Here is a 15135-nt window from a genome sequence, read left to right on the forward strand (position 1 = left end):
TATCTATTGTATTTTATACTAAGTTTTTTTTAGTAGTTTAAAAAATTAAAATCATCAAAATAACTGTTTTCTTATCGTATTGAAACAAGTTACCCACATGTCACTTTCGTGTAAACATGTTAAGGACCCATTATTAACGGGTTATTATCGTGTGACCCGATTAATTATCGTGTTGATCCGAAACCCGTTATTTTCATATTGTGTTAACGGATCATGTAAAAAATTATATAGAATAAATAAATAAAACTTAAATTTTAAAATTTATATAGAATAATAATTAATAAACAATATATACATATTCATTATATCTATATTATTTTATACTAAGTTTTTTTTAGTAGTTTAAAAAATTAAAATCATCAAAATAACTGTTTTCTTATCGTGTTGAAACAAGTTACCCACGTGTCACTTTCGTGTAAACATGTTAAGGATCCATTACTATCGTGTGACCCGATTAGTTATCGTGTTGATCCGAAACCCGTTATTTTCATGTTGTGTTAACGGATTATGTAAAAAATTACTAGGTCTAGCCTCACCCCACTCATCTCCTTCCTTCCCCCCCCCCCCAAAAAAAACTTCTCTCTCGCTGCGCCTGAACCCAAAACCACCATCCCACCCCTCTCTCCCCTTCCCCATAAGGGCGAGGAGGGGCGGCCACCCCTCCCTAAGCCGAAAATCAAACCCAGGACCGGTGGTTCCGCCCTTCTTGTCCCATTTAGTTTTCTGGTGTTTTGGGTTTCCTGCGCGCAAACTTTCTTTCTTTTTTTTTAAATATCCAGGCTTTGCATTTTGCAGCTACTGAAAAGTAACAAAGAAGAACAGAAAGAGGAAGAAGATAGACTTTCTCTTTCACCCACCCCACGTATCGTTTCAAAATTACCCACTTTGATTTGATTTTTCAACTATTGTACCCAATCAGTTTGGGCCACATAGCTTTGATTTTTCAACTATTGTACCCAATCATTTTGGGCCACATAGCTAGCTATTTAATGTGCTGATTATATTGAGATTTTTTTTGTTTTCTAATTACTGTTTGATTAATTTGCCCGCTTTTTCAATTATTTTTAGCCACTTTTTGACACTATTATTTATCTTCAAATTTATTATAAATTCATACAAATTTTAAAAAATATTTTGTAAAGTATTACGAACTTGTAATCATTTGAATTTTTATCTCCTACTGTCAAATACAACAAAGTAATAAAAAAAAAATTTGTCAATGTTTTCATATATTATATGTTTTATAGTCAATGTTCTTAGATATTATATGTATATAATAAATAGATACTTATTTATACAATATATAATAAAAAAATTTAAATTCGCCTAGTCCACCTAGGTCAGGTCATGTTCAATTCCTACTTCGAATATTTCGGTTAGTGCAATTCTTCTACAAATATCCCAGGTAGTTCACATAGGTCTCGAATGGATGTCCACATTTTTTCGGGACCTTAAACCGTTTAAATTTCACCCCTCCTCCTAACAATTCATGGCTTCGCCATTGCCCAACCCTCCCGTATTCTCTCTCCCTTTCTCCCTTTCACGATGTGGTCCTAGTGTAAAAAATACATCTCTCTCAATGGAACAAGGGAACGAACATATTGTGGCGGATATTCTATAAAGTTTCATTTTGGGTGACAAGAATAATGGTTAAAAAGAAGCAGCTTACAAAACACTAAAAAAAAAAACACTCAACTCCTCATCAAAAATCCAACTGCAGTTTGTTACAGACGTGGGAAATTCAACGAACTCAATTTTGAAGTTCCCCAAGAACCCTACGTACCACATCGATTTCTCCATCCACAAATAGTTCATTTTCTCAATAAACAATCAACGAATAAGAGTTGCGTAGCGCAGCGACTACAGAGTACATATATAAGCCATATACGTTATGTACACACGTGTTTTTCTGACCACTAAATGTTCGTATCCCCCTCTCTTTAGTTAATAGCAGTGAGGGGAACTCTGGAGTCTCTAATGGATTGAGCAGCCTCGTACGCCCCTACGATGTGTTTTAGGTCTCCATTTGCTTGCGGTTTCGCCGATCTTCCATCCCAGAATAACCTCAACAATTCCTCAAAAGCAGGAGTCCTGAGCTCTTCAATGGATGCAACGCTTGGAAGATTGAATGACCTCTTTCTTAGCATGGAACATGATGGTTCCTCCACCTGCTTGTTGCAGAGGTTGAAAATATCGTTAAAGAACACAGAATACTTAAAAATGTGACTCTACTTAGAAACTAATTGGGTAATTTTTAAGATTAGTTTTCTTTTTTTTTTTTTTTTTGAAAATTTCATTGAGAAAAACAGTTATTGCACAATACCACTCTTAACAGTCTTACCACATATTCATCGAGAAGAAATTTTCCTGCATTTTCGGTGATTTCAACAACATTATGGTAGTGACCTCCCTTTAGTTCCCTCAGATCCCCGCAACATGGAACAATCATTGAGTTCAGATTTCCACACGCCTCACGGTCAAGTTGTAATGAATCTGCAAATATCTGTTTCAATAACTGTAGTACAACATATAACAAAAAAGACAAATGTAAACTTAAAACGTGAAACTAGATACTGACGATCTATGGAAGAAAGGAGATTCTTGTCTGCAACATCTACATCTTCTAGTGCAGCCGACACAGCCAAGGAAAACTTATCACGTAAGGCTTGATTCGCTTCCGTTCCCCTCCTAATTGAAGAGAAAAGAAAAGAAAATTTTGAATTGAAACCTGCAGTATTTGTCTTTTACGAGGAATGAGCTTGCAATATTGAGCATACCTGATAATGGAATCCACAGAAGCAACATTTCTCTTTTCTAGATTGAGCAAGGACCCCTGAGCTTTCTTCCATTGTTCTGTACCCATTGATGCCTGCTTCAAACTGCACAATATCGTTTGGTGTAAGTAATGGGCTAGAAAAATTCAACTAGCAGAAAAATGCCAAAATCAGTTAAATTTCTCATATCCAGATACTCCAGAATATATGTACCAATTCTGTAGAACCTCCTCCATGCCTTTCTTTCCACATTCCACAGCCGAAGTATCTTCATGGTAATGGGATTCTGTTGTTTCCATGTGAAGTGTCCACTTTGCTTTGATAGAAGAAGTTGAACCTTGCATGGTCGACATTTCTTGCTGTAATTTGCTGGTTCTGCTTGTTGCGCTCTCTCGAAGATCCTTTACTGCAATTTGGACCTAAAAATACATAGTGTGTTGTCAATTGAAACCCAAATAAAAAGTCGTTACCCAATACTAACATAAAACCTCAGGAACAAGGAATAAGGAAATGGCAACAGCTTAAGAACAAATCATACCAGTCTTTTCTTCCTGGCATTTGAACTTGCCAGCAGCTCTGCCACTTTCTCTAGTAACTGTCTTTCTTCATTAGCAGCACACTCCTACATAGAGATAATAAAAAACAAGCATTTAATTTGATGAATGACGTTGTTCTACAGTCCACTCAGTTTAAGAAGTGCACAGAAACCACCTCAAACTTCTCTTCAAGTTCAGACAATTTCTTGTCGTTGGCAGTTTGTGCTTCTTCCACAATTTGGGTCAGAATGGATGCATGAAAGTCTAGAGTTTTGAAGAAGTCCACAGTAACTTTAGAAACTGACCGTGCAGTTTCAACTGCTCTTGCATGAGCCTGCGCAAAATCACAGACCAAATTATTACATCAAAACTGATGATTGAGTTTTTACGTTAAAGAAAATAAAGCTCCCCTGAAACCGACAATGAATTACGAACCTCACGCTGTTGTTGTGCAAATGCACTTAGCTTCTCTTCTTGGTTGTGAAGATTGCCTTGAAGATCATTGAGTAACGCATCAGCTTCGGAAGCGATTCCTTTGAAGAGCTGAATCATTTAAACAAAGTCATTAACAGAATCAGGAAGAAATCTGAAGACTAAAAATATTGTTAAATTAATGCTTACATCTTCCAGAGCAGAAGAATGGTCAGAAACTTCAGAGTTTAGATGAGAAAATGTTGATTGCGAATTTCCTTCAAGATCCCCAGCTATACCATCCAGAGTTTTAATACCAGAACCATACATGTTTTTAAGCTTTCCTAATCTTCCTCGCAGTTCTTCAGTAGCCTTCAAAAGCAAGCCAAATAATGAAGTTGTACAGAGAGGATTTGATCTCAGAAATGCATGCAAAGACAATCATCTCCTTGTCAAGATCTTACCTCTGCCTTCGTTGATACAAAGGACTGCATGTCCTCTTCCATATCTTTCAATTGCTGTTCTTGTTGTGTCACTGCAACTGCCACAGTTTTATGCAGGACTTCAAGCTGCTGAGTTAATTGGGACTGGAATTTCTGGACTAGTAACCGGTTTCCATCTTCAATCTTGTCCTTACGCTCTACGAAACTAGCCATGGTCAGAAACAAATAACCAAAGTTTTGAGGGAGATCCAAGAAGAATATGCAAAATAAAATACAAACCAATTTTAGCAAATAAACTGGACACATCTGATGCAGCATTCTCTAGCTCTGCTCGCAGCTCAAATGCACGCTCGACAAGTGATCTTTCTGGAAGCAAACAGTAGATTAATAGTAAAAAAAAAAGGCATTTAAGTGTACCATCTAGCATGAGATTTAATATATGCATATACTCGAATACACTGGTGTAGTATTAACCCTAATGTCAGCTATATAACTAAGGAAGTGTTACTGGCACTCCAAGAATCTCACTCTACACTCCTTACAAGTGTATTTTTTTCTTTCTAAATATAGAAAGTTTGGAGTGTAGAAGGAGAATTTTGGAGTGCCAATAACAATTCCCTATAACTAAGGTAAGATGAAATGGTCTGAATATATAGATGGTAATACCAGGAACTTTACTCACCCGATTTGAGAAGATTTACTATCAGAAATTCCTTCTCTTTGATGGTTGCATTTGCTTGTTGATGTTTGTCCTCGAGATCAAACAGTGCATGTCCAGTTTCCTCAAGCTTTTTCTGAAGTATAAAGTGTTGAATTTACTCAGGATAAGAGCAGAAAGAACAAATGCCGACTCTTTAAGTTAATATAACAAATGTACAAATGTTTTACCTCAGTTTTTTCCAATTTATCGCTCAATTCTACAGCTAAAAGTTGCTGAGAACTGTAAAGTTCCTGAAGCTCCAGCAATTGCTGCTCTTAGGCCATAACGTAACATGTATATTAGTTCCCACCCTGTCGTCAATATTATTCAAAAAGAAAGGAATATCTTGATGGAAATACCTTGTCTTTGGATTCAGAATCATGTTCCATCCGTTCTATCTTTTCAGCCATTGCCTAGGGTACATAAAGAGTTAATGAGGTGAGTAACCAGCCAACTGTGCACTTATGTAGGAAAGCAATCCATAATTCAGTTAAATGATAAGAATAAGACCTTCTTCTCTGCTTCTTCACTAAGATAACGATCTCGTGGTATATAGATTCCATTCTTCTCTCTGGCAGCATATACCTCTGAATGAACATAAGAAACGTGCCAAACAATTTAGCCTCAAGCAAAATAACTATAGAAAATCATTAAATAATTGGTCCATTGAAAAAATCTTTGGGGAGAGAGGGAGCATATCAATGCTAGAATCAGTTAACAACCTTGCTTGAGCCGATCAATCTCAGAATACAAATCCTTGATCAAAGCAGATTTCATCATTTTTTGATTGACCTGAAACAATAAGCAACGAAAAACCATAACAAGGACCATCATTTTTTGACTGACAGTTCAACTTTATCATCTATGAGAACAGGGATTGAACAAATTTCTGACCTCTGGTTTGTTCTTTATATTTTTGGCACGGTGTGCATAATCTAAGGTGCTGAGTGTTTCTTCCAAACAATGGATGGAGGGTGACACAGTAGCAATTATGCATGTCTTTGTTTTTCCTCCTAAGGAGTCTCGCAGTAATCTTGTAAGTTTACTATCCCTGATATTCCAAACAATTTCATAGTAATAAAATTTACCTTCTGAGGTCTGCAAATATAGTCAAGAAGAGCCAGGGATATTTGATTAAATATATAAGTAATACCTATACGGAACATGACCAGAGTGCTCAACAAGAGTATTAATGACACGACCAAGAGTAAGTAAGCTTTTATTTATCTCCCCAGCTTCCCTTGCTCTGCCCTGCAAGTGAAAGTTTCTGTGTAAAGATTAAATAAGCTAAAAACACAAACTTGATGGACATTGTGGCAATAAGATCCAGTTAGTAAAATAACAGCCCAAGGAACTCACCATATGCATGTGCTTTACATCATTATATTGATTTAGACAATTAATTTTATGCCATACCTCTCTTGCACCAGAGCGTGAAATGTTCTCAGAACCAGCGAGGTCTACAAGATTGAGCTTCCCACACTTAATCATTTCTTCGCCCTCTGGAGTGCATTCCTTAATGTGAATTGTGATGGAAAATATTGAGTGCGAACGGCTGCTTTGTTTGTTGAGAAGTGTCTCAGCTGTACGCCTTTTTGCCGATCCCTTCTCCAAGATTTTATAAATTTCATTTGCTGTGCATACTATCTCTTCTTCCAAGCCTCTTACAAAAACACCACCCTTTCCATCTTCCATGAGAGCTATGGGTTTCTTTGATTTGTCATCTACAAACTTCATGTTCTCATCAGGGGCCAAAACATCACTTATCTCCTCATTGTACAGCTCTAAAAATGTGACTTTCATGCTATACTCAGCAACCTGAGCTTCTAATATGTCAAAAATTTGTTTAACAGCTCTTGGGATAACACCCGCATCACTTGGAAACTCCCCATTCTACAAAAATCACAAAATCCAATTAGGATATTATGAAAAAGAATATCATAACGTAACATACAAAGTGCCGACTATTCTAAAGTCACAAACCAACCTTCTTTCTTGCTCCTCCTTCCATTGTGTATGTTTTTCCCGTCCCTGTCTGACCATAGGCAAAGATAGTGCAGTTATATCCCTCAAGAACTTCATTTACGATAGGTGCCACAGCTTGATCATACAGTTCCTTCTGTTGGGATGCCGGACCAAAGACCTAAACAACACTATCCAACTTTCTGATCACTTACCAGCGCAAAGAAAGAATATAACAAGTAGTATAAGAACAGGAAACATATACCAATTGCGCTGAACTAAAATTTAGGATAAATCCTTATTTATATTTCGGAACTTTGGGAACCCAAAATCGATCAAAATCCATGAATTCCTTCATCAAATAAGACCCTAGTGCATAATTAGAAGGAGAAGACACACAAGAAATTTTAGTTTCACTATTCCAAGCCACAAACCTTGTCAAACGCAAAAGTTCTATCAATCTGCTTGTTAGCTATATTCTGAATTGCAGCAACTTCTCTTCTACTCTCATTGCAAGAAATCACGACCGGCGTATGCACCCTCATTTCATCTTCACTCAATGGCCTACAAACGCAAACTAATGGATTAACTCACTCACTCAGACAACATCTCACTGAACTCAACTCGAAATCTGACTCACCTGCAACGCACAAGGACCTGCACATTGACACCCTTTTCCTTCTCATGCCTGTTTGTCGAATTCGAATCCCCGGATCGCAGATCTCGCACCGACTTGTCGCTCGACCTTGGCGTCTGCGAGGGTGATAGTGACACCAATCCTCCTCTTCTCTGTTGGGACTGTGAGGAATCCATAGCTCTGTTGCCCTCTGAATCTGAAAACCTTCACTCATCAGTACCAGTGTACATACGTACATATACACACAGATATATATATATATATATATATATATATAATCATTCAAGATGAGTGCATATTAATAGGATAATTTGAATTTCCAATCTTCGAGTCAACGATCGATCGCCAAACAAATTCGAGCAATGCAATTCTGGATTCACCCAGATATAGAGATGCGAATCGGAAAATGATCGAAAACGAACGACCGAAACCAAAATGTGTGCGATTCAAACGAAGAAATCAGAAAACACAGACAAAAACGCAGAATTAATGAAGAAAAAGATGAAGAAGAAACTTACAGTGAAATCGAAATGCCGGCCGGACTGCAAGTCCAGAGAGATGCTTGAAGCAATGGCGATGGCGGTCCCTAGAGAGAGAAAGTCGTAGTCGTAGAGTATAGAGAGAGAGAGAGAGCTGTGAGAAACAAGAAAGACTAACGAGGGACTGTGTTTTGAGGGTTTCCTAATTTTGTGTTTGGAGCTCAAAAATAAAATAATAATATCTTAATTAAAAATATAAATTAGGCTAATTTTCAAGAGACGTTAACGGGAGCGTCTGAAATTCTGAGGACGGCATTGACGCGTCTATTTAACGCCGTCAACTAAAATAAATATCCGTTTGCAGAGATGGTTTAATTCCCGACCGTTATGAATCGACAAAGAGTCCTCACCTCGCTGATCTTTTCAAATAATTTGAAAAGGAACCGGGTTTAAATTATTACCCCTATTGTTACCAGATATTACGGATATATCCTTTCTTGTTTCTATTATTAACCTGGGTTTAATTAGTGTCGTTTTTTTTAATTAGGTCAAATTTCAATTAATGTGCGCATTTAAACTAATTATGGGTAAATCTGGGCCCCACTCAATTAAATATGATGGCCCCGCGCAAATATTTGTCACTGTGAAGTGTATAATTTTGGGTTTTGATTACAAAATCAAGAAGAAAAATGACAAAGAACGTATTTAGGAGTCGTTTAATTTTGAAATTTTGAATCTTGAAGACAAATAATTTGGCCTTTAAGAAAGTTGGTTCCAGTTTGATGGAGACTTCGGAAATCTGAGATGTTCACAGTTAGGTTTGTGTTGTAGTGGTCACCATTTGTAAACATATTAAATTTTGGTTAAACATTCAATGTATATCATATGGGTGACAAATTCTACGCCAAGTAGTTAGGGAAAAATTCCAAATCAGTATTTCACGGGGCATGTCCTGAGTTTGACTCCTGGTGCTGGTGAATCGCACAAAAGTGGTCAGGAAGAGGCTGAAATATCTTTGTGAGTCTTTCTGCCTCCGGAAGGATAGACTACCGTGGCTAAGCCATCAACTAGTCATTTTAAAATAAAATAAAAAAATCATATGGGTAATTTGGTTGAGGTCACAAAATGTTATTGGAAATAAAATTGGATCGATCAATATTTTGTGTTTTTAAGTAGAGGTCAATAAATTTTTTTAACAGGGTGTAATGACCTTAGAGGAAAGTTGTACATACTAAGTGGTAAGGGAAATAATTGGTGTCAAACTCGTCATTTACGAGATTCGAATCTAATACATCTTAGGTTACAAAGTGGCAGTTTTAATATTTTATGTTAGGGGAGAGGGAGATGAACCTAAAACTGCAAACTATTTGCAGCTATTAAAAAATTTATACGTTATACCTAAATCCATTATCTTAGCACGAGAATGAGAGGGTAAGAAAATAATGGGTGCTTAATTTTTTTTGTTAAATTATCAAAATAATCTTATTAACAAGTCAAAAACGTGTCGTGTAAGAATTACACGTGAACGCGTAAGTAACCTAATTTAACGAGGCATGTTTGCAGAGCTGATAAATGAAGAAACCAATTCAATTTGTTGTTGAATAAAAGTGTCTAACAAAGTTCAAGTTTGTCAAATTTTCACCAACCGTTTGATTTGGTAATTTATGCAATTGGTGGAATTGTTTAATAGTGATAAGTCAAGCGGAATACATGGTGATGAAACTGTGAAAAGATTTGGGACAGGAAGGGAAAACACAATTGAAGATGATGAAAAGGAAGACAAAGTGGGTATGTCCGTACGTGTATGGTGGCAAAGTTGCCCCACGTGATAAAGAGTGATGTGTGAAGGCACATCGTGTTGGTGCTAAGAGCAGTTCCAGCCCTACACATTTGGACCGGCACCAAGTGAAAAAAATAGATTGGCACCCTGTCCATCACTTCCAGCCCGCAAAACAGGCTGGCACCCAGCCCAAGCCAGGCAGGAGCCCCAGCCCAAAATGGACAGACCCAGAGGCCAGTCCATTTCCCTGGCGCGTGCACAACACGCGCTCCTGGCGCGAGTAGCCGACAGCAATTGCAGGCGGTGGGGCCCGCGTGCAGGGCAAGTTGCGTTCGATTTTCAAAGGGCTATGTGGCCCTCCTCAGAGCCGTTGGATTTCCAACGGCTAGTTTTTGTAGGCCGTTGGATTTCCAACGGTAAAAAAAATTTAAATTTCACTTTTAAATTGGACCGTCCGATCACAGATCAACGGTCCACGTTTTTTTCACCAAAAATTTTAAAAAAAAAAAAAGGCCCAACGGTCAGAAATTTGACCGTTGGCCACGTGGCAGCGTGTTGGCTGTTGGATTTGATTATTTTTCAAATCCAACGGTCCAGATTAATTACAACATTAAAATTAATTAAAAATTGTCAAAATTTTTTTAAAAAATACAGAAAAATTTTAAAAAATTAATTTTTTTTCTTCTATAAATACCTAACCCTCATCTTCCACCTTACACCACATTTCAATATTTTCTACACTTTCTACACTTTCTACATTTGAATATTTTGTACACTTTGAGAGAAAAAAATGACTTCGTGGAAGCTCAGTGAAGATGTTACGTTGTGTGAATGTTGGGTTCGCACTACTCATGACCCGATTACGGGTAATGAGATGGATAAGCGAGAAATGTGGAGTAAAATTACGAAATTGTTTTGCGATGTACATGGAAAAGATGCCAGATCTAGTCAAGGTCTTCATGGTCGTTGGAAAAAACTCAACGCATCCTTTACTTGTTGGAAAAACGCCCTCTCTCATGCTTCTGGTAATCTGCGTAGTGGGACAAGTTTAGCGGATGAGGTAACAATATTTTTATTTATTTATATGCATTCCACCCACATCAATATTTTAATTTATTTAATTTCTTATGTAATTTTTATGTAATATGCATTCCACGCCCATCAATATTTTATGTAATTTCTATGTAATTTATATGCATTCCACGTCCATCAATATTTTAATTTATTTATTTGTGTTACACCCGTATTTTTTAATACTATCTTATCCCACATTTTTATAGACACTACAAGCACAAGCATTCTACAATGCAAAGAACCATAACAAATCATTCAACAAATGGGAATATTGGCAAATTGTCAAAGATTGCCCTAGATACAAAATTGTGGCAACTGGTCCAGAAGTTGTCATGCACGGTATGGGTCTACACAGTTCGCTAGAAGCAGACACAGCCGAACAAGAAGACAACACATTTGAAGACACGGAAGGGACACCTGAACAAGTGTCAGAGACCCAACCGACTTGTCAGTCCCTCAGGCCTCAAGGTAAAAAGGCATCAAAGAAAAAAGGTAGTTCTTCCAAAAATGACTACACTAAATATATGGAGGAACTTACTCGTCAAGGTGAACTGACACGTGGCATGTCAGGATTGGTTGAAAATCTTAGCGGAAATCTATTCAAAAAATAGTATGTTCGGATAATGACACGTGGCGTGACGAGATTGGTTAAAAATCTTATCGAAATCTTGCCTAAATTATTGTAAACAGGAAGTGACACGTGGGTTGTCGGGATTGGTTGAAAATCTTAGCGGAAATCTATTCAAAAAATAGTACGTTCGGAGAATGACACATGGCGTGACGAGATTGGTTAAAAATCCTATTCAAAATTAAAACTATTTTTTTTATTATTTTATAAAAAATTTATTTAATATTTTAAATGGACTGGGTGCCAGCGCATTTTGTAGGGGTGGAGATCGTTTGTGCCAGCGCATTTTTTGACTGGGTGCCAGCACATTTTTTTTGGGGTGGAGATGCTTTGGCCTATTACTGTTCATTGGGTCTATTACTGTTCAATTAAGTGGATAAATGGGTTGGGTGCTGGCGCAAAGTCTTTAGGGGTGGAGTTGCTCTAAATACATTCCTCGCGACTTCAAAAAATTAAAAATAGAAATAAAAACAAATACACTTATGAAAAAATGTAGGAGCGTTTTGAATGAGGGGTTTCGTTTTTCAATTTCGTTAATAAAACATCTGTTTCTTTTAATAATTTAATTAAGCATTTTTTTTTACAAGTTTTTTAGGAGTACGTTTGATTATACACATTAGATTACCTCTGATATGAGTTCATTTAATTTTGTCGTACATTTGGATTTCTGATACATTTTGTTTCTTGGCACATTTAAAATCCAAATGTACAAAAAGTTGGTACATTTATTTTCAAATACACCATAAGTCTTAGATACATTTTTTTATATAATTATACGTAAAATTTTTACAAATTAAAGCGAACCTAAGACCTCTCGTTTACAAGTAAAAAAGAATATCACTAGATCATAGTACTAAGTGGCAGTAATAATGAGCAAATAGTTAAATTAATATATAAAGCCACGAATTTAAAATTCCTAGATTGTAGGCTTTTTTTTATTAGGTAGGAAATTAGTTGTTAGCTAGCTTAAGTGGATATATATTAAATAAATAGAAAATTGCTAAGTTGACAAGTGATCAAAGCGTCTTAATCAAATTTTGTACAGTAATATATGTTTAGTCTATACAGTAATATATGTGTAATAAGTCATTTTGCTTTAGTGATAAAATAAGTTTTGAATATGTCTTTATAATATTTTGTAATTATAACGAGATATATTTGTACATGCATCAAACTATAAATTGTATAACCCTAAAAATTATTCTAGTTGCTCCCATTTTCCTAACTTGATCCTCCCTCTTCAAAGCTCCCAAGTCCCAAGTAGAAGTTGTTGTGGGTACGATTATTTGTCATTGTTTGTATTATAGAATTAATTGGTTGGTGCAACTGTGGTTATTGATTTTTTAATTGACTTGTAGAATGACCCCATGGAATTACTTACTTTCAACATTTGTTACTTCAAACCTTATCAAATGATGTCACTAAATATATAAGCCATAAATATGAAATTTTTCAATGTGACGGAACCTGATTTGGTATACTAAATGTAATAATACAATAAATTGTAAACTTGAAAAAAAATTCAACCAATTGTATTATACTGAACTATAAATATTATACTGATATACACAATCTAGATGACTACCACAATTTTGTCTTGTGCAATTCTGCCGAGACACAGCTCAACACAAAAACACAACTACTGCAACGGCACTGCACACGCTGCCTGATTAATCATCCTGTTTTATTTCCACATAATCCATCTCACATTGAGTAATTAATGCACTATAAAACTGGAACATAACAAAGTTCAATGTCACTCATCGCCACACACACAAAACATCTAGCACTACTCTTCAATAGTAGCAATGGCAGTTCCCAAGCTTAAGCTCGTCATCGCCCTTTTCTTCCTTCAAGCCCTCCTCACATCCCATATCCAAGCCGGTCCGGCAAACTCCGATCTCTTCCGAGAATACATAGGAGCCGAATTCAACAACGTCAAGTTTTCCGATGTCCCCATAAACCCTAATGTCGAATTCCACTTCATCCTCTCCTTTGCCATAGACTATGACCCCTCAGGCTCCTCTCCCACCAACGGCAAATTCAATGTCTTTTGGGACTCGGACAACCTTAGCCCTTCCCAAGTTTCCTCCATAAAAAACCAACATTCTAACGTTAAAGTGGCCTTGAGCTTAGGAGGAGACAGTGTCGGCAGTGGCTCTGCCTACTTCAACCCTTCCTCGATTGATTCCTGGGTTTCAAATGCTGTTTCTTCACTCACAAGCATCATCCAACAGTACAACTTGGACGGAATCGACATTGATTACGAGCACTTTCAAGCGGACCCCGATACATTTTCCGAGTGCATTGGAAGGGTTATAACAACCCTAAAGAACAATGGAGTCATCTCATTTGCTTCCATTGCTCCGTTCGACGATGATCAAGTTCAGAGTCACTACTTGGCCTTGTGGAAGAGCTATGGCCATTTGATTGACTATGTCAATTTCCAATTTTATGCATACGATCAGGGCACCACGGTGTCTCAGTTCATCAATTATTTCAACACTCAGAGCTCCAATTACAACGGCGGACAGGTCTTGGCAAGCTTTATCAGTGACGGGAGCGGCGGATTGTCCCCGGAGAACGGTTTTTTTAAAGCCTGCCATAGGCTCAAGAGTGAGGGAAAACTTGGTGGTATCTTTGTTTGGTCTGCTGATGATTCCATGAAACTTGGTTTCCGCTACGAAAAGCAATCGCAAGCTCTCTTGGCCAATAACTAGTACTATATGTTGTTAGATCGATCTTATGTTTGCGTTGTATATGAGTGTGATTAAGAAGTAGGCTCTGGAATCGGATTCCAGAGTATTATGTTACTACTTATTATATACTGTACTATGTACTAGAGTTTATTTTACATATTTCAGGTTGTCTTATATATGTCAGAGAGCTACGTTTTATAAAAATTTGCTTGTTTTCAATGAAAGAGTTTTTAGTGTGCCTGAAACTTGGCCTTTAATTACATAATTCAACATTCTTCTTTTCATATACTCTCACATCAAGATGGACTTTGAATCCACAGTACTCAAACCTATGTTTTTTGTTTTATCCAACGAGTGGGAGATATGAACAAAATAAAGAGTAAATGTCACTATATCAAATGATATCAACGTTGTTCGGCACTTTATCTGGTGGAACAAATATTAGTAATCCAAACTAATTGTTATATGATGGCTGGTAAAGTTGTCAACACATAAATGGTGCTAAAAGGATTCCATATATATGTGCTCCTTGAAGGAACATCACAAAATGAGAGATATTGTTTGACAGAAGGTGTAAGCCAAGTGAACATGGGAATCAAGCGCAAACGCAGCTTTTCAAGTGTCGTGATACCGACCCGATAGCAACAAAAGCAGCTTTTCAAATATGCTATAAACTTTTATCTGTATTTTCATCGGTCTAAGACGTACGCAGTAGGGCAAAATACATTTCATTGCTCTAAAACCCCACAATACAAAACATGGAAGTTTCTCATCCGTTTCTTCCTTCAAAATGCCTTAATGTAGTTAATAGTCCTATTGATAAGCTCATATTTATATATATTTTATATCAAATTCACTTGTCTTTTCTTAGTTAGTTCCTTATATTTTTGAGATATTTACTTGTTTTTGTGTTTTGTAGGATTTGTCAAGCAAAGAAAAGAAAAATAACATAAGTGAAATTTTAAGTAACAAATTCGTCAAAACTGCCTGTTCAGGTCAGCTAACTTTGGAA

General features: G+C 36.7%; 2 protein-coding genes across 3 annotated transcripts; one reads left to right on the top strand and one right to left on the bottom strand.

The window, feature by feature from the left end:
• Positions 1-1676: 1676 nt before the first annotated feature.
• LOC137715247 (kinesin-like protein KIN-5D) lies at positions 1677-8339 on the bottom strand. 2 transcript variants are annotated; one of them, XM_068454501.2, is made up of 23 exons: positions 7982-8339; positions 7467-7659; positions 7261-7390; positions 6852-7007; positions 6281-6757; positions 6018-6115; positions 5759-5915; positions 5587-5656; positions 5375-5451; positions 5224-5277; positions 5053-5133; positions 4847-4958; positions 4444-4530; positions 4186-4361; positions 3932-4093; positions 3746-3853; positions 3486-3644; positions 3313-3396; positions 2988-3193; positions 2778-2879; positions 2579-2688; positions 2342-2493; positions 1677-2168 (listed from the first exon to the last, which is right to left on the bottom strand). In XM_068454501.2, the coding sequence occupies exons 2-23, from the start codon at positions 7637-7639 to the stop codon at positions 1941-1943; spliced, it is 3159 nt and encodes a 1052-aa protein (XP_068310602.2). In that variant the 5' UTR covers positions 7640-7659; positions 7982-8339; the 3' UTR covers positions 1677-1940. The 2 variants fall into 2 exon arrangements, with proteins under 2 accessions (XP_068310602.2, XP_088547508.1); XM_088691382.1 differs by having other exon boundaries at positions 6852-7017; positions 7982-8128.
• Positions 8340-13168: 4829 nt separating this feature from the next.
• LOC137714201 (chitinase 2) lies at positions 13169-14368 on the top strand. Its single transcript, XM_068453472.2, has one exon. It carries the CDS (start codon positions 13233-13235, stop codon positions 14142-14144), a length of 912 nt encoding a protein of 303 aa, XP_068309573.2. The 5' UTR covers positions 13169-13232; the 3' UTR covers positions 14145-14368.
• The last annotated feature ends 767 nt before the right edge of the window (positions 14369-15135 follow it).

The sequence above is a fragment of the Pyrus communis genome, chromosome 3 (genome assembly GCF_041283825.1).
Source record: "Pyrus communis isolate YQ-2024b chromosome 3, ASM4128382v1, whole genome shotgun sequence".
Classification (NCBI taxonomy): Eukaryota; Viridiplantae; Streptophyta; class Magnoliopsida; order Rosales; family Rosaceae; genus Pyrus; species Pyrus communis.